The 19,827-nt window shown below is 36.5% G+C and overlaps 1 protein-coding gene across 4 annotated transcripts in view; it reads right to left on the bottom strand.

Moving 5' to 3' along the window:
- ERC2 (ELKS/RAB6-interacting/CAST family member 2) overlaps window positions 1-19,827 on the bottom strand; it is a 943,617-nt gene that overhangs the window by 623,606 nt on the left and 300,184 nt on the right. For all 4 annotated transcript variants that reach the window (XR_006784938.1, XR_006784937.1, XR_006784936.1 and 1 more), the window contains one exon: window positions 19,307-19,462. Coding sequence is in view for 1 of the 4 variants with exons in the window: in XM_045832534.1 (XP_045688490.1) it covers window positions 19,307-19,462 (156 nt within the window). In the remaining 3 variants the exon portion in view is untranslated. The remainder of the gene's footprint in view (window positions 1-19,306; window positions 19,463-19,827) is intronic.

Genomic DNA, 19,827 nt, shown 5'->3' on the forward strand with positions numbered 1-19,827 from the left:
TGAAAATGATCATTCAAGGGCATTATTTGAGAAAAGAGAATCCTCATTCCCCCCTCAAGATATGTATTGGGGGGGGGGGGAGGTTTGACTTATATCAAATAGTGAGAAAACACAAAAGAACATCAAATATATATCAAGTATTAAGGGAAAATAGTATAAGAAATATCCACCATTCAATTCACCAAAAAATGATTATTAGAATTGTCTGTGTTCCAACCCATCTCTAACTCTTTCTTTACCCCTTCAGAAACAATTACCACTCTAAACTTTGTGCTTGTCACTTTCTTGTTTGTCTTTTAGGTTTACTGTATACTTTTTGAATCTGTAATTGATATACCATTTAATTTTGTATATTATTTAGGTTTTTAACTTTATTTGCACTGTATATTTTTAGTATATCAATACTATGCTTTTTTCTACTCAACCTTATGTCCTAGAGATTATATTGTGTTGCTGTATATGCAATTTGTTCATTTTCATTGAAGAATAGTATTCCATTGTAAGATTTCACCACAATTTATTTGTTCATTCTGCTGCTGATAGATATTTGGGGTCATTTCCAGGTTTTTTTGTTATCACAACAATGCTATTCTGAACATTCTTATACATATCACCTAGTACACAGAGCAGAAATAATCTAAGGGTTAAATTGGTGGACCGCATGGTATGCACATCTTCAACCTCACTAGATAACCAAAATGTCTTCCAAAGCAGTTATATTAATTTTCATAGTCACACAGTGTAAGTGTGCTAACCACTCCACAACTTTATCAGTATCTTATGTCGCCAGCATTTTATATTTTGGCCAGTCTGATTGGAGAAGTGATAGATGATCTCCAAAGATAACTGCCACCCGTTTCTTCTTTTTTGTGTACACATGCTGCTCCTCCCAAAAAGGGGTAGAGTCATTTTACCCTCCTCTTGAACCTGGCTGGACAGTGACTTGTATCTACCAGCTGAATGCGGCAAAAATGTCCGAATGTTCTGACCCTAGGCTGTACAAGGAATGGCAGCTTCAGCTTTCTCCTGCTGGAGGCCAGCCACTTGTTAGCAGTCCAGTTATCCTCCAACCACTGTGCTCTAAGGAAGCCCACCCCGGCCACACAGCCAGGAAAGGCAAGAGAGGCCTGGTGGAAATGATGACTCCTTTGTCTTGTTTCTGGTGTTCAAGGGAAGAATTTCAGTGTTTCATCATTAACATTCATGTTTGTTTTAGCTTTTTATAGGCACTCTTAGGTTTCAGAAAGTTCCCTTTTATTACAACTTTAGCAAGAGGTTTTTTTTTTAAGTCATTAAAGAATGTTTAATATTATCAAATGTTTGTCTGCATCTCATGATTTATCACATTTTTGCCTCTAATATACTATTGTAATGAATTACATTAGTGGGATTTTAAAATATTAATCTCTCCTTGCTTTACAATAAAAACTCTACTTAGTCAATGTGTTATATTTTTTATATTTCACTGGATTCATATTGCTAATATTTTGTCAGGAACTTCTACCTATGGGTAAGATTGGTTTGTAACTTTCCTATCTTATGCTGTCTTTGTCAGGTTTTAGTATCAATTTAGGGTTCCAAGTAAAACAGAAATTGTTCCTTCTTTTAATGTGTTCTGAAATGATTTTTATAAAATCGAAAATTCTTCTCTTTAATGTTCATTACAAATCACAAGCAAAACCATCTAAAGCTGGTATTTTCTTTCCAAAAACCATTACTTACTTCATCTGTCTCTGTTGCTTATAGGAATATTCGTGTTTCTAATTATTTGAGTCAATTTTGAAAAGTTTCCCTCCTAAGAACTTTTCATTTCATCTGAATTTTTACCTTTATTCTCAAGAAGTTTTCATAAAACCCATTTATCTTTGATACCTACAGCAATTATGATTATGTCTTCTTTTTCATTCTCAATGTGTATTACTTTTATCCTTTTCCTTGATGAATCTCAGCAGAGGATATCATATTAAATACTCCAATTGTGGCTATCTTGATCATCTAACATTTTATTTTCTATTTCATTAATTTCTGCTCTTATTTTTAAATTATTTCCTACCTACTATTTGGGGGGGGGGGTTATTCTACTTTTCCTAACTTTTAAAGTTGGATGTCTATCTCACTAATTTTATGTCTTTTTTCTTCCCATGCATAATAAGCCTGAAGACTATAAATTTCCTTGTCAGTAGCACAAGTCCACTAATTTGATATATAGTATTGACATGATTGTTCGGTTCTCAATATTTTCTAAACTCCATTATTTATTTTTTAAAGATTATATTTATTTATTTTTAGATATAGGGAAAGGAAGAAAAAAAGAAAGAAAAGGAAGGAAAGAAGGAAGGAAGGAAGGAAGGAAGGAAGGAAGGAAGGAAGGAAGGAAGGAAGGGAGGGAGGGAGGGAGGGAGGGAGGGAGGGAGGGAGGGAGGGAGGGAAGAGAAAGAAAGAAAGAAAGAAAGAAAGAAAGAAAGAAAGAAAGAAAGAAAGAAAGAAAGAAAGAAAAAGAAAAAGAAAAAGAAAAAGAAAGAGGGAGAGAAACATCAATTAGCTGCCTCTCCTTCATGCCCCAGCCAAGACAGAACCCACAACTCAGGCATGTGCCTTGACCAGGAATCAAACTGGTGACCCTCCACTCTGTAGAATGACACCCAAACCCACTGAGCAAACCCTGTCAGGACATCAATTATTATTTAGAAGTATGTTTCTTAATCTCTAAATACATGCTTGTTTCCTATTTACCTTTGTGCTTTTTATCTTACTTTATTTTTGTGAACACAGAACATGGTGTATTTGATACTAATCATTTAAAATTTGGTCTCTATTATTGACATAGTACATGGTCAGTTATCAAAAATGTACTTTGTATACTGTGTACTTGAAAAGAATATGTACCAGCAATTGTTGATTGCAATATTCTACATATGTGTGTGGCACTTGATAACACTTTTAATTAGGTAGTTTCAGTCTTTCATATTTTGATCTTTTAATCTGCTTCATCTGTTAATTACTTATGGGTGGGTTGAAATCACCCACTTAATGGTGAAATAATACATTCTTCCTTATGGTTCTGCCAATTTCTCTAAAAATTGTTTCTTTGTTTTAAAGTCTACAACAAATTCATTCCTTTAAAGACCACCTGGCTGGCGTAGCTCAGTGGATTGAGCGCGGGCTGGGAACCAAAATGTCCCAGGTTCGATTCCCAGCCAGGGTACATGCCTGGGTTGCAGGCCATAACCCCCAGCAACCGCACATTAATGTTTCTCTCTCTCTCTCTTTCTCCCTCCCTCCCTTCCCTTTCTAAAAATAAGTAAATAAAATATTTAAAAAAAAAAAAGACCATGAAATGTTTTCACTAGCTGCATTTTTAACAGATTTATTGAAATATAATTCACATGACATAAAATTCACCTAACTAAAGTATACAGTTGATGGTTTTTAGTGTATTAATAGTGTACAAATGTCATCAAAATAAAATTTTAGAACACTTTCATGATCCCATCATTTCATTACATCTCTTGTAATTAGAAGTCACTCTCCATTCCCCAACACCTACCAGCAGCTGTAGGCAAACAATGATGTATTTTCTATCTCTCTGGATTGGCCTATTCTGGTTATTTCCTGTAAATGGAATCATATAATGTATGTACTTTGTGACTGGTTTCTTTCATACAGTGAAATGTTTCAAGGTTCATCCATGTTGTAACATAAATCAGTACTTCATTCCTTTTTATTACTGAATAATATTCCACTGTGTGAACATACCATATTTTGTCTATCAACTCACCAGCTAATGGGCCCTTACATTATTCCATATTTTGGTTATTATGAATAACACTACTAAGAATATTCATGTACAAGTCTCTGGAGACATGTATTTTTTCTTTTGGGTATATACATAGATGTAGAATTGCTAGACCATAAGGAACTGTATGATTAGCATTTTGAAGAACTTTTGCCAAAGTGACCACAGCATTTTAAATTCCCACCGGCAAATATATAAGGATTCTAATTTCTTCATACTCTTACCAGAACATGTTATTATCTGTCTTTTTAATTATATCCATTTCAGTGGGTATAAAGTAGTATCTGATTTGTAGTTTTGATTTGCATTTCTCTAACAACTAATGACAATAAGCATATATTCACATATATATTAGCCATTCATATATTTCTTTTAGACAGATATTCTGCCTGCTTTCTTAAACTTTTTCTTTACCTCTCTGATTTTATAGCTTTAATAGATAGAAATAGATAGGTTTCTTTTTATTCACACTATTTGGGATTCTTTGGACCTCCTGAATTTGTAGGCTGGTACTTGTTATCAGTTTTGAAAAATTCTCAGTTTTTATTTCTTCAAATATTGCTTCTGAGTAATGATTCTATCCCTATTCTATCTTTCCCTCTGAAACTCTATACTTTTGCTTGACCTTCTTATTCTATCTTCTATGTATCTTACCTTTCATTTATTGCATCTTTTTACTTAATTTCCTCTGCTCTGTTTTCTAGTTTATTAAGTCTCTCTTCTTCTGTGACTCTCCTCTGTGACCACTTTGTATTTATTGATTCAGCTTTGAAATTTGCCCCTTTATTTTCCCATTTCTAGAAGTTTTATTTGGTGCTCTTTAAATTTGATTGGTATTTTATGGCATTTTTATAGTCCTTTGCATTTTATTTGTACTCCAATACCTTCTTTTATTTATTTAAAAATATTAAACATACTTATATCGCAGTGTTTGTCTTAAATGTCCAGCTTCTGAAGTCCTTGCCATCTGCCTCTGCTGTTTGTTCTTTCTACTGGCTATCACTTAGAGTGATTTGTTTTCTTGAAGGTTTTGTAATTTAAAAAATATATATTGTGCGTTCATGTTTTTTGTAACTTTATCTATATAAATACTTTGAGGCCTAAGTTAACATGTGGCCTTCCAGAGCATTTGCCTCTGCCAATACCTGGGGCACTATCAACCAAGCACCCACCTTTAAACTACATTCTCTACTTGAAGAGTTTTGGATCAACTCACACTGCACATCTATGCAAGAGCCAGCTGTGGTTATAGATTCTCAAAGCCAGTTTTTTCATCTTCCCCTTGGCTCAAAGTTTTAAAATATATAATTTTCCCTGGAATCCCTAGTCTGAGTGGGAGGAGAGTAGAGTGGGGAGGTTATTTTTAGTTTACCCTCACACTAAAAAGTTAAGCTGTCTAGGATCCCACTTTATGTGGTACTGGTAGTGGGATTCCTATTTGACTCCTGATCTTGAGCAGGACCAGGCTTTGGTTTTTTTTTCTTAACGGTCCTTGTGACTATGAAAATGAAAGCTCAAGTTTATCTGCCTAGTAAATGTGCTATTTATCACTCTGTGCTCTATTTATCACTCCAGCTCCCTGCTTTGGTTTAGTTTTGGCCCTTGAGATTGTTTCTAACTTGATAGTTCACAAATACATTTTAAAATGTATGTTTCTAAAATATATTTCATCCAGTATTTTTTGTTGTTTTTTTCAGCATAAACAACAACAAAATGCATAAACGAGAACCAAGCTACTGACAATCACTGCTGAGCATGAACAGAATGAGATACCCAAAAAGAAGTGAGACCCCCATCTTCAGAAGTGTTAGGGTTGCAACAATTTACTAGGAATGTTTATATGGAAGGAAATCCCATTTGCAAAGAGAAGTTAGATTGACCAGGGTACAAATAGGTTATCATTCTTGTCATATCTAAAGGTTTGGTAGTGGCTGGCCAAAAAGTAGTCTTGAAAATGATTCTGAGTTTGCTGAAAAGTTCACCAGGAGAGAATCATGATGGATTACCAACATGCTCTAGTATATGTAAGCATGCTCAGGTATGTGTAGTCCATGATATACAGTACTATTTAATCATCTGTGAGTCTATGAACATTTTTATCTGGAATAAAATAAAAGAGCTCTCTCTTTCTAACACTCACACAACGACAACAACAACAAAACAGTATAAACAGAGGGGAAATCAGGATTAGGATTACCTACAATTATAAGAGAAATTAAATCTGTTGTGATCAGTACTCTTCTCAGGGGATATGGCTCCAAATCTTATGCAGTTGTACCTGACAGCATATACAGTTGACTCCACATACAAAACTGATTCATCTGAAAATAATGCTAAAAAAATCTTTCAACTCTAAGCAAAAATGATGTTTATGGTGAAAAAACTCATTTGTGCTAAGTTTTACAAATGCCAGACCAGAAATCTATGGTAAGAGTGGGGTATTAAGAGAGAAATTTGAATGAAATTAACTTGATCAACACAATGGTATTTAATAGGAAGAAGATGGCAAGTTCTATGTATACCTAGCATATTCAATAAGAATACATTGATAATGATAAAACTACTTCAGTCTATAAATATTAAATAGGCAGTTGCTTTAAATAGATTTCAGACTATTACTGCCATGAGATAAATTTTCAATAAATATTTCATGCAGACAATAACAGAAAAAAAGGCTTTTCTAAGGGGAATATAGTTACTGGGTAAAAAAAAATCATATTCTTCCATAAAAATATGCCTTTGGCTTCTTTTATAGCCATAAACTCAATAAAAATGGAAAGTGCTGCAATCAAACATACATGAAAGCTGAGGCTGGGGGGAGGTCTGTCTCTGTGACGGCAAGAAGAAAAGCCAATCGGAATTACATCACATGCTTTATATGAAGTCCATGTGGACATCAGGAACACTTCATCTCGTCTGAAAGTTCTTCCACCACTTATGTCTGTGACACAACCAACACCCTGAGAAAACCACTCTGCCAAGGAAAACAGCTTCTTTTTCACTGCAGATATGGTCCTCATGTATAGCAAATGATATGTTTATTATCATGCAGTCTGGGTTATGAGATTGTAATCCGTCAGAGATTAATAAGAAAATGTGTTACAAATTCAGAATAAAGGGAGACATGTAACACAATGGAATGGCATCTTTGGTGAACTCTGAAAACAGAGGGAGTGGCTAATATAGAAGAACTGGGATTGGAAGATGAAAAATGTGTTACACATATTACAAAGTCTTATATAGAATAGGGGATGCCATCATTCTTTCCCTACCATAAAAACAATTACTTATATGTTACATTCCATTCTTTTTTAAATTATATTTTATTGATTATGCTATTACATAATCAATAGTCTTGATTTTTCCCACTTTGCCCCTCTCCACTCAGCAACCCCCACTCCCTCAGGCAATCCCCCACCATTGTTCATGTCCATGGGTCATGCATAAAGCTCTTTTGGCTACTCCATTTCCTATACTGTATTTTACATCCCCATGGCTATTCTGTAGTTACTAATTTGTAATTCTTAATCCCCTCACCTCTTCTCTCATTCTCCCACACCCCCTCTCATCTGGTAACCATCAAAACACTCTCTGGATCCATGACTCTGTCTCTGTTCTTCTTGTTTGCTTAGTTTGTTTTTTAGATTAAATTGTTGATAGATTTGTGGTGAGGGTTTTTTTGCCATTTTATTTTTCATAGTTTTGATCTTCCTCTTTTTCTTAAAAAATAAGTCCCTTTAACATTTCATGTAATAATGGTTTGGTGATGATGAACTCCTTTATTTTTTTTTCTTGTATGGGAAGCTCTTTATCTGCCCTTTGACATCTTTGCTAGGTAGAGCGATCTTGGCTATAGGTCCCTGCTTTTCATGACATTGAATATTTCTTGCCAATCCCTTCTAGCTTGCAAAGTTCCTTTTGGGAAATCAACTGACAGCCTTATGGAAACTCCCCTGTAGGTAATGAATGTCTTTTCTCTTGCTGCTTTTAAGATACCCTCTTTATCTTTAACCTTTGGCATTTTAGTTATGATGTGTCTTAGAGTGGGCCTCTTTGCATCCATCTTGTTTGGGACTCTCTGTGCTTCCTGGACTTACATGTCTATTTCCTTCACCAAATTAGGGGAGTTTTCTTTCATTATTTTTTTCAAGTAGATTTCCAATTTCTTGCTCCTTTTCTTCTCCTGGCACCCCTATGATGTGAATGTTGGACCTCTTGAAGTTGTCCCAAAGGCTGCCTATACCATCCTCATATTTTTTGGATTCTTTTTACTTCTTGTTATTCTGATTGGTTGTTTTTTTTGCTTCCTTATATTTCATAACATTGATTTCATTCTCAGCTTCATACACTCTGTTTCCCTGCAAATTGTTCTTGATTTCAATTAGTGCATCCTTCTTTTCTGACTGGATCTTTTTTTTTTAATTACTTTATTGTTGTTCAATTACAGTTATCTGCATTTTCCCCCCTACTCCTTCCCTTGCTTCCACCCTCCCCCTTGGTTTTGTCCATGTGTCCTGAATGGATCTTTTTTGTGTTTTTGAGGTCTGCACTAAGTTCCTTGAGCATCCTTATAACCAGTGTTTTTGAACTCTGCATCTGATAGATTGATTATCTCCATTCTGTTTAGCTTTTTTTTTGGGGGGGGGGAGTTTTAATCTGTTCTTTTATTTGGGACATGTTTCTTTGTCTCCTCATTTGGGCAGCCTTCCTGTGTTTGTTTCTATGTGTTAGGTAGAGTTACGTTAACTCCATGCCTTGGTAGTGTGGCTTAATGTAGAAGGTGTCCTGTAAGATCTAGTGGCACAGCCTCCCATATCACCTAAGCAGGGTACTCAAAGTGCACCCTTATTGTGGGATGGGTACACTCTCTCCAGTAGCTGGGCCTTGGTTGTTGTTGGCAAACCCATAGTAGGGATTTACCCAGGCCAGTAAGCTGGCAGGATTGGCTATGACCACTTACCACCTATATCCACTCTCCATGGAGAATCAGCTGTGCCAGTGCAGTATTGTGATGCTCCAACCTGGTCTGTAGCGGTCCACTGGGTGCACTGGCCCTGGGATTTCCCAGGTGGTACAGGCCAAGGTCAGCCCCAACCTGTGTTTTGCCAGGGGCCACCCTACATGAGCTATAAAGCAATCTGAGATGGCTGCTACTTGTGCTGTTCTTGGAGATTCCCAAATGAAGCCAAGCTGTGAATCTACACTAGCTGCTGCTAGTGTTAGGCCTGATGCTCACTGAGGACAGCTGTTGCTTGTTTGATAGGATTTAGGAGCCAAGACCAGCCATTCATATGGAAAAGCAGCTTGAGTGGGCCAGTACATTAGGCAGAGCAAAGTCTCTAGGATCTTCAAGGAGAGTCAAACAGTGTTAGCCAGGTTGATGGAATCTCAGATAGGGCACCAGCCTCCCTGCTCAGCCAAGGAAATGCTTAGAAAAAAGACAATGGTCTCTGTTCATTTTCACACCAGACACTTTAGTTTCTCCCTGTATAGAACTGGTGCCCTTCAAGCTGCTACCTGGATGCTGGAGCTCAGAGGGAGTCAGTGTGAGAAAGTGAGTCTGTGTGGGGTTTTTTTTCATCCCAATTTTTCCTCCATTGCTCTCCCATGCCCTACACCCCCACCTGCTCCCACAATCACCCCCCACCCTATTGTTCATGTCCATGGGTCCTTTATATATGTGCTTTAACTGGCCCTTCCCCTGTTTTCCACTGCTACCCCCTCCCCTCTGGTCACTGTCAGTTTGTTCCTTATTCCCATTCTATTTTGTTCATTGGTTTGTTTTTCTCATTAGGTTCCACTTATAAGTGAGATCATATGGTATTTTTCTTTCATGGCCTGGCTTATTTCACTTAACACAATATTCTCCAGTTCCGTCCATGCTGTTGTGGAGGGTCAGAGTTCCTTCTTTCTTTCTTCTGCATAGTACTCCATTGTGTAAATGTACCACAGTTTCTTGATCCACTCATTTACTGATAGGCACTCAGGCTATTTCCAGCACTTCCCTATTGTAAATAATGCTGCTATGAACATTGACATGCATAGGTTCTTTTGAATTGTTGTTTCAGGACTCTTAGGATCACAGCAGTGGGACTGCTGGATCAAAAGGCAGTTCCATCTTTAGTTTTCTGAGGAAATTCCATATTGTTTTCCACAGTGGCTGCACCAGTCTGCATTCTCACCAACAGTGCACTAGGGTTCCCTTTTCTCCACATCCTCACCAGCACTTGTTGTTTGTTGATTGGTTAATGATGACCATTCTGACTGGTGTGAAGTGGTATCTCATTGTGGTTTTAATTTGCATCTCACTGACAGCTAGTGATGTTGAGCTTTTTTTTTTCATATGTCTACGGGTGCTCTGTATGTCCTTCTTGGAGAAGTGTCTGTTCAGGTTCTTTGCCCATTTTTTAATTGGGTCATTTGTTTTTCTGGTGTGGAGTCATATGAGTTCTTTATATATTTGGAGATGAAACCATGTCCAATGTATCATTAGCAAATATGTTTTCCCATAAGGTTGGTTCCCTTTTCACTTTGCTGATGTTTTCTTTAGCCATACAGAAGCTTTTTAATTTGAACTAGTCCCATTTGTTCACTTTTTCCCTTTTCTTCCTTTATCTTCTCTGCCCTAGCAGATACATCAGTGAAAATATTGCTGCATGGGATATCTGAAATTTTTCTACCTATGTCTTTCTATGGGACTTTCATGGTGTCATGACTTATATTTAAGTCTTTTATCCTTCTCAAGGTTATTTTGGTTTATGGTATAAGTTGGTGGTCTAGTCCCATTTTTTTTATGTAGCTGTCCAGATCTCCCATCACCATTTTTTGAAGAGGTTATTTCTACTCCATTTTATGCTTCTGTTCCCTTTGCCAAATATCAATTGACCACAGAAACATGAGTTTATTTATGGGTCCTCTATTTTGTTCCATTGATCTATGTAACTGTTCTTATGCCAGTACCAGACTGTTTTGATTACAGTGGTCTTGTAATATAGTTTGATGTCACATATTGTAATCCCTCCTACTTTGTTCTTCTTTCTCAAAACTGCTGAGGCTACTCAGGGTCATTTATGGTTCCACATAAATTTTTGAAATATTTGTTCTATATCTGTGAAATATGTCATTAATATTTTAATAGAGATTGCATTGAATCTATAGATTGCTTTGAGTAGTATGGACATTTTAATAATGTAATTCTTCCAATCCATGAACACAGTATATGCTTCCATTTATGTGTGTCTTCCTTAATTTCTTTCTTCAGTGTTCTATAGTTTTCTGAGTACAGGTCTTTTACCTCCTTTGTTGAGTTTATTCCTACCTACTTTATTTTTTCCATTTTTTAAATTTTATTTTAATTGTTGTTTAAGTACAGTTTTCTGCCTTTTACTCCCATCCCAGTCCCCACTCCAGCCCTCCCCACCTCCCTCCCATTTCCACCCCTTCCCCTTGTTTTTGTCCATGTGTCCTTTATACTTCTTCCTGCAAACCCTTCCCCTTTTCCCCTGAAATTCCCTCTCCTCTCCCCTCTGGTCACTGTCAGCCTGTTCTCTATTTCAGTGTCTTTGGTTATATTTTGCTCGTTTCTTTGTTTTGTTGATTAGGTTCCTGTTAAAGGTGAGATCATATGGTGTTTGTCTTTCAGTGCCTGGCTTATTTTGCTTAGCATAATGCTTTCCAGTTCCATCCATGCTGTCGCAAAGGGTAGGAACTCCTTTCTTTCCTTCTGCTGCATAGAATTCCACTGTGTAGATGTACCATAGTTTTCTGATCCATTCATTTACTGATGGGCACTTGAGTTGCTTCCAGCACTTGGCTATTGTAAATTGTGCTGCTATGAACATTGGAGTGCATAGGTTCTTTTGGATTGGTGTTTCAGGGTTCTTAGGATATAATCCTAGCAGTGGAATTGCTGGGTCAAAAGGCAGATCCATTTTTAGTTTTCTGAGAAAATTCCATATTGTTTTCCATAGTGGTTGTACAGTACTTTATTTTTCTTGTTGCTATAGTAAATGGGATTTTTTTTCCTAGTTTCTGTTTCTGATATTTCATTGTTGGTGTACAAAAATGCCTTTGATTTCTGAATATTGACTTTTTATCCCACTGTTTTGCCAAATTCACTTATTAGGTTGAGTAGTCTTTTGGTGGAGCCTATAGGGTTTTCTATGTCTCTTTAAAAGGAACAGCTTGGGGCTTCAGCAGTTTCTTCCACTGACTCAAATCCCACTGGCTTCTGTAGCCAGAAATTGTGGAGACTTATCTTCATGGCACTAGAACCCTAGGCTGGGGGTCCTGGTGTGCAGCTAGGAACCCTCTCTCTCAAGATAACCCTCTCAAAGTTTTATCCACCACACATGGGTGAGGGACCAGCCTGTTCCATGTCTGTTCCCCTCCTACCAGTCTAGATGGATGTAGTTTTTTTTAATTCTGTAGTTGTCACACTTCCATTTAATTTGATTTCTAATGATTCTGAGTGATGGTTGTTCTATGTTATGGTTGTTCTATATTTTAGTTGTAATTTTGATGTGATTGTGTGATGAGCGGAACCATGTCTGTCTACAGCACCATCTTGATCAAAAGTCCTACATTTCTTTCCTAAAGGCTTGATAGTGCTCCTAAAGGAAATTTATGCTTTTCATGGCCTCTTAGTTCTGCTCTCACAGTCTGATCTTTATTAGCCTTCTTTTTAAAAAAAAAGAGATTTTATTTATTTATTTTTAGAGAGAGACAGGAAGGGAGGGCATAAGAGAGAAACATCAATTAGTTTCCTCTTCTATTTGTCCTGAGCAGGGACCAAACCCACAATCCAGGCAAGTGCCCTGAACAGAAATTGAACCTGCAACCTTTCGCTTTGTGGGACAACGCCCAACCAACTGAGCTACATTGGTCATGGCCCTTCTCAGCCTTCTGAGTTAGGGTAGAAATTGAAGTTTCAAACAGGTGAGAGCTGCCCAGGTCAGGAGTTCTCTCAGTATCTCAGTACTCAGGGAGACTACACACATGCCAAAGAGCTTGCAAGATGTCAGGTTTTCCACCCAGGCTGACTATGTCTAGTATCCCCCAACATTTACACAGGTTGAGATATTGTGCTCTACTTTTACATTTTGACAATTCACCTTCCAGCTTACCAAAAATGCTACATCATGGCCTTTCTATGATATCATATTTTTAAAGCAATTTAGGTCTTCACTACTACTTAATTTAATCATGGCACTTTCAAGAGTCCCAGCCATCTGCTTAGTATCAAGATAAAATTGCATACCCTTTTATGTGACTATTGAAAATATTGCCTTTCTCTCCAACCTACATTGTTTTATTCATCTCAATAGTTAATGCAAGCAGCAATTCCTTTCATACCACAACATTGTTATGTTGTTCCTGTCAAATTTTCACTGAAAAAAATTATCTATTTCAAGACACTTCTATATCTAAAAAATGAGTTTGCAATTTTGAGAAAGAAGAGCAAAGTAGGAGGAATCTCAATACCTGATATCAAAATGTATTACAAGGCCACTGTAATCAAAACAGCCTGATACTGACATAAGAACAGACACATGGACCAATGAAACAGAACAGAGAGCCCAGAAATAAACCCAAATCTCTATGGTCAATTAGTATTGGACAAAGGAGGCAGCAACATAAAATGGAGCAAAGATAGCCTTTTCAACAAATGGTGTTGGGAGAACTGGACAGCTATGTGCAAAAAAAAAAGACTCAACCACCAATTTACACCATACACAAAAATAAATTCAAGGTGGATAAAAGATTTAAACATAAGTCGTGACACCATTAAAGTCCTAGAGGAGAACATAGGCAGGAAAATCTCAGATATTGCACACAGCAATATTTTCACTGATATGTCCTCTAGAACAAGGGACATAAAGGAAAGAATAAACAAATGGGATCTCATCAAAATAAAAAGCTTCTGCATGGCTAAAGAAAACAGCATTAAAATGGAAAGAGAACCAATTATATGGGAAAACATCTTTGCTAATGATACCTCAGACAAGGGTTTGATCTCCAAAATATATAAAGAACTCACATGACTCCACTCTAAGAAGAGAAGCAACCCAATTAAAAAATGGGCAAAGGACTTGAACAGACACTTCTCCAAAGAGGACATACAGAGGGTCTAGAGACATATGAAAGGATGCTGAGTATCTCTAGCCATCAGAGACATGCAAATTAAAACCACAATGAGATACCACTTCACACTGGTCAGAATGGACATCATAAACAAAGTAACAAACAACAAATGTTGAAGAGGGTGTGGAGAAAAGGGAACCCTAGTGTACTGTTGGTAGAACTGCAGACTTGCGCAACCAATGTGGAAAACAGTATGGAATTTCCTCAGAAAACTAAAAATGGAAATGCCTTTTGACCCAGCAATTCCACTGCTAGGATTATATCCTAAGAACCCTGAAACGCCAATCCAAAAGAACCTATGCACTCCAATGTTCATAGCAGCACAATTTACAATAGCCAAGTGCTGGAAGCAACTCAAGTGCCCATCAGTAAATGAATAGATCAGAAAACTATGGTACATCTACACAATGGAATTCTATGCAGCAGAAAGAAAGAAAGGAGCTTCTACCCTTTGCGACAGCATGGATGGAACTGGAGAGCATTATGCTAAGTGAAATAACTGAGGCAATGAAAGACAAATACCATATGATCTCACCATTAACAGGCACCTAATCAACAAAATGAACAAGCAAGCAAAGTATAGCCAAAAAGACTGAAATTGAGGATAGGCCAACAGTGATCAGAAGGGAGAGGGGAGGGGATAAAGGAGGAAAAGGGTGAAGAGCTTACAGGAACAATTATAAAGGACATATGGACAACAAGTGGGGATGGAAATGGGGGAGGGAGGCGGGAAGGGCTGTGGTGGTGGGGAGGGGTTGGAGAAAAGGCAGAACAGTGTACTTGAAAAACAATTTTTAAAAATTGTAAAAAAATTATATAAATAAATAAAATAATAAGTTTATATACAAGAATTATTAGATGCTTTTATTATTTATTTAGAGAAAATTACTACAGATTAAGATGAAGACTGATTTGAGATATCCTGTTAATGAAGAAAAATCAAATGCTGAGTCAATTTTATCACCAATGGATAATAAAAATAATTTTCAGCTAAATAATATTTCAAAAATATAAGCAAATGAGAACATTGATATGGGAATAATTTCAGGGGCTATTTTTTCATGTTAGGTTGAATTTTTCATCTTATCATTTGTATTTAAAAATTAGTAAACTTCCAGGTAATCAGGATAAAACAAGCTTTGAGCTCTGTTAAAGAAATACTCAAATCAATCAGCACCTCCAAACCTAGTTTTTGTAAACAGTGGTCATTCTGAAGATGCCTCTCCAAAAACCCCTGGTAAAAGACAAGCTTTCTGGGCCACTTTTAAAAGTTTTCTACATCTTCATTACAAATAGCAATTAGAGGTAACAATGTTTAGAAGCAATTTTTGCCTTTGTTTCCAAAGAATTATACTTCCCTCCTCATGCAGCATTTCATAAAAAATTCTGAAATGTTCTGCCATGATTCTTTGAGTCTTTGTAAACCATTAAAACAAAAGTTTGTAAAGTCAGCTCTCCCAGCCTCAGATCCAGCATTTTCTGTTAGTTGGGATCCAAAGTCATTTTATGATTTCCATTCATATCACTGACTCATTAAACCCAATGAGTTACAATTACTTTTCCATTTCTCAACTAAGTTTCAGACCCTCTAGGTTTTTGTAATTTAAATCTCATATTTCTTTTCTTTTTTGGAAAATCTGTGTTTTGACATAGACTTGAGTTCTTCCTACTTCCTCATCTGTGTGAAACTAGGGATGGAATGGTATTTTTACTTATCCTTCTAGGTTTGATCTGGCACCAATCTGAATATGCATTCTTCACCAGACCTGTCATTGCCATTTTGCCAATCTGAATATTTAGACAAAAAAAAAAGTACTACCTCTAAAACTAAACAACCTGCATTGCTCCAGCCAGAAGTAAACTCTCCTCCCATCAAATCTTCAGGGTAGTTTTTTTAGTATATTTCTTACATTACCAACTAAGTGGTCAGTATGTGGGAATGGAAGGTACTTTGAATATGCACTACTTTTCCTGTCCCTCAGTGCCATGTGCTAGAAACAATGTTCAGTATATCTAAGGGGATTGCAATACTCAAACTCCATCAATGACAGCATTCATTCATACAACTCTGCAACATTAAAGAGTTCAAGAGAGCCTTGGGTGGTGTGGCTCAGTGGATTGAGTGCTGGCCTAAGGACCAAAGGGTCACCAGTCTGATTCCCAGGCAGGGCACATGCCTGGGTTGCAGGCCAGACCCCCGGTAGGAGGCACACAAGAGTCAACCACACATTGATGTTTCTCTCCCTCCTTTTCTCACTCCTTCCCCTTCTCTCTAAAAACAAATAAAATCTTAAAAAAAAAAGAGTTCAAGAGACCCCAATGTTGATACTTAATTGTTTTGTCGTTATATGACCAAATATTGCAAAAATTAACCCCTCACGTATCTTTGATAATTTTGACAAGCAATATAGTCATGTAAACTTCATTTAAAAAGTATCCAAGTAGGTGGTAAAAACCATGAAATATGTAGTGATCCAATTTTAGTGAATATCAATCCATGCCTCTACAGTTTAACAAGTTCTATGATAAATAATTTACCCACTGGAACCAATTCATGCAGCCTAAGGGATCCCACAAAACACAAAACAGAAGCACTCAAGACTAAATACTTAGCAATAGCTATGTCTTAATAGATGTGCATGACCATTCCTAGGTTTAAATAAAGAATCAAACTCCCTTGTCAAAGTAGAAATAAGAAAAATAAGTAATTGAAGTAATGATATGAAGTATGAGCAATAAATGTTATGGTTCAATACAATAAAAACATACTTTCAATTGAGAAAATATGAAAAGCTAATTCTTACTAGTATTTTATCATTATTACTATTATCATCATCATCATCATCATCATCATCTTTGGTTAGATTTCAATAATAACGGGTATAATTATTAACTATGTGAAAATGAATAAACAGAAAACCTGATTTAATATGGAAGCGAGAGGCTAGGAGAGAAATCTCTCATGCACATGTAGACAATCTGACCCCAACAGGAAGAAACATACCTTGCATCTCCAACCAGAAGTAACACTATATTACTGCAACAGGAGGAAGATTCCTCCTTACTCAGTAACAGCTCAGCCAATGGGAGACTGCCATAGCTCAGCAATGAAAAGTCACTATACTTTGAACTTTCAGTTTCTTCCAGTGGACTCTTCATTTACAACAGCTCCTTCCAAGTCTATAAAATTCTTCTCTTTTGTTTCTCTCTACTTGTGCGTGGCTTACCATTGGACTGCATGTCCCAAATTACAATTCTTTGCTGTTCCCAAATAAACTATTTTGCTAGAGAAATATTTGGCTGTCTGTTAAAAATCAACAGCTTTTTTTTTTTTTTTGAGCCAGGCACTTAAACTACATTACTTCATTTAATCCTTTGAGAACACCTCTACAGTTGGTGGTGCTGCCCCATTTTATGGAAGAGGAAAGAGTGGTAGACTGACTAAAGTTACTCCCCAGGGGCATGCAGCTAGCAAGGGCAGGCTAGAGACTTGCCAGAGTCTGCCTTTGTCCTCAGCCTGCACTCTTTCCGCCAGACTCCAATACTTTCCTCAAACATTCTTCTGACCTGACCACTTTTGGAACCCTTCAAAGTAAATCTTTCCAACAACTGTGGGCCAATAAAGGCCATGACTTACTTGCTGAAGACCATATAAATGTTTTATTTACCTGGACAGAGTCCATGGTGAGGGATGAAGTTTACAAACTGCATGGGAGTCTCAGTTGTAGAAGAGGCTTGCACTATCTCCCACCATTCAATGATAGAGTATGGAGGAAAAGTTTAAGCTGAACTAATAATTTCCCCCAAAAATCATGAGTTCACTCATATCTGTGCCTCTGGTCTTCATTCCCAGAGAGATTTAGTCATCATCTGCAGGCCACCTTCCTACTGTGCTTGCTCAATACCTTAAGAGGGAAGAACTGCCAAAATGAAACCAGAAGGCAGGGCTGAGCAGGAAAACCCATTCTACATTTTGAGGCTGTCCCTGAAAGCAAGGGGTTAGATTCAAGTTCACTAGGCACTCTCTTTCTCATACCTCCACTCCTTGATGCAAATTTTTATTCATAATATCTATGTCATATTACAGATGAAAAGTTGGCAGAAGTAAGTACAGTTTTTGTTTTTTCCCCTGGAGAAATACACACATGTACACACATATAAATATGGGATGGAGTAGATGCTAGACACTATTTCCTCTCTATAATGCGCAAATTTTCTGCAATGAGTATGCATTTATTTCACAACTTATAAAAATCATAACCATCATTTAAATATTCTTCTCCCTACCCCAATTACTTTCTTGTCAAAAGCTGCATTACCCTTAAATCTACTGCATTTCATAAGGCAATAAACAAGAGTAAAACCTAGAGCAAGAACAGGAGTATTTAAGAGCAAGTAGTAGAAAAAAAATTTTTAATTACTGTGGTTATTATTTTCAGAAGCAAACTGATTAAAAGACAGGAATAGATAAAAGCATCTCAAAGTCTCATAAGACCTATTTGGGCTATTCATCAATTTAGTGATTATTCATATGTAAAAATAATGTATATTCAGGTGCGTGATCCATCTGTAGCCTAGTTCAGTTTTGAAAAATACAAGACAAGTTCTTCAAAACTGGCAATGAAAAATAACTTAATGGAACACATTACTATAATATCTTATAAATATCCCACAGCAACAGATAACAATAATATTAATAATCACTGTCAACAACAATGCCTTACATTTATCGAATGCTTTGTAGGGATTACACAATGGACTCAGTATTTTAAATGCATAGTGTCTTGGAATAGTCAAAGAACCCAATGAAATAAGTACTTTTCTTTTTCTTTCCCTATTTCATGGACAAGGAAACTGAGGCTTATAGAAGTTAAATAATTTGTGCAAATAGCAATGGGACTCAAAATCACTCTTATCTTAAACACTATGCTAAAACCCAAATGTCTTCAAAATACCACTGAAATCAGTTAGGTTGGCCTCTCAGATCAACAGCCTCTGAAACAATTCCTTCTAGGGATGGATCAAAAATGTGGTAATGATAGAAACTTCAAAAAAATAAAAAACTTAAGAAAACTCTGAAAATTTGGAACTGAGGGCACTATTAAAAGTAAATGTTAATTCCCAAGACAGTACACCACCAAAGGAACTCATTAGAAAATCCTGAATCCCTTTTTAAAAAGAAATTCTACCACAGGTTTTCCCCTATTTCTTTTCAGAACCTGTGCATCTGAACTAAAATCTTTATTGTCTGTATATTTCATGATATCATATAAAGCAGATTACATGGGTATTTGGAAAAAGTATGTATGTAAACCATAACTTTCCAGTTACACTAAGAGTATAAAAGTTTATAACTCTGGACCATACCTTGGTTTTCATGAACTTGGAGTGACTTTTGTAAACTTCTATTTGTTTGATCTCTTCTTCACGGTCCTCAGTGTTCAGCACACCATTGGCTTTTAACATCTGGATCTCATCCTCAAGATCCCTTATGTTTCGCTCCAGTGAAGCAATTTTTGTGTCCTGTTAGTTAAAAAAAAGGAAAGGAAAAGAAAGTTATTTTTCAGTGTCATCAAAACAGAATTTCATATAGAAATTTTGGTAGTAATACATTAACTATGATGTAGACATAGCCTTGAATTCAGGACATATTTTTTCTCTTTTGAGGATCATTTATAAGATTATTTTTTAAGCTCCCAATAACAATCATATCTCAGTATAATAGAGTTACCAAGATGTGTTTGTCTAATATCTGGGAATCAAATTACCAAAACAAGCGATAAAAGTGATCTAAAGTGTTGAAAAATAAAACACCATTTAAGTGACCAAATTGGTAACTTAAGATATAGTTTACTACTTTATATTCTTGAGTCTACTTTGTAAACACA

Source organism: Phyllostomus hastatus, unplaced genomic scaffold (genome assembly GCF_019186645.2).
Source record: "Phyllostomus hastatus isolate PE091 unplaced genomic scaffold, TTU_PhHast_1.1 phas_contig_16, whole genome shotgun sequence".
Lineage (NCBI taxonomy): Eukaryota > Metazoa > Chordata > Mammalia > Chiroptera > Phyllostomidae > Phyllostomus > Phyllostomus hastatus.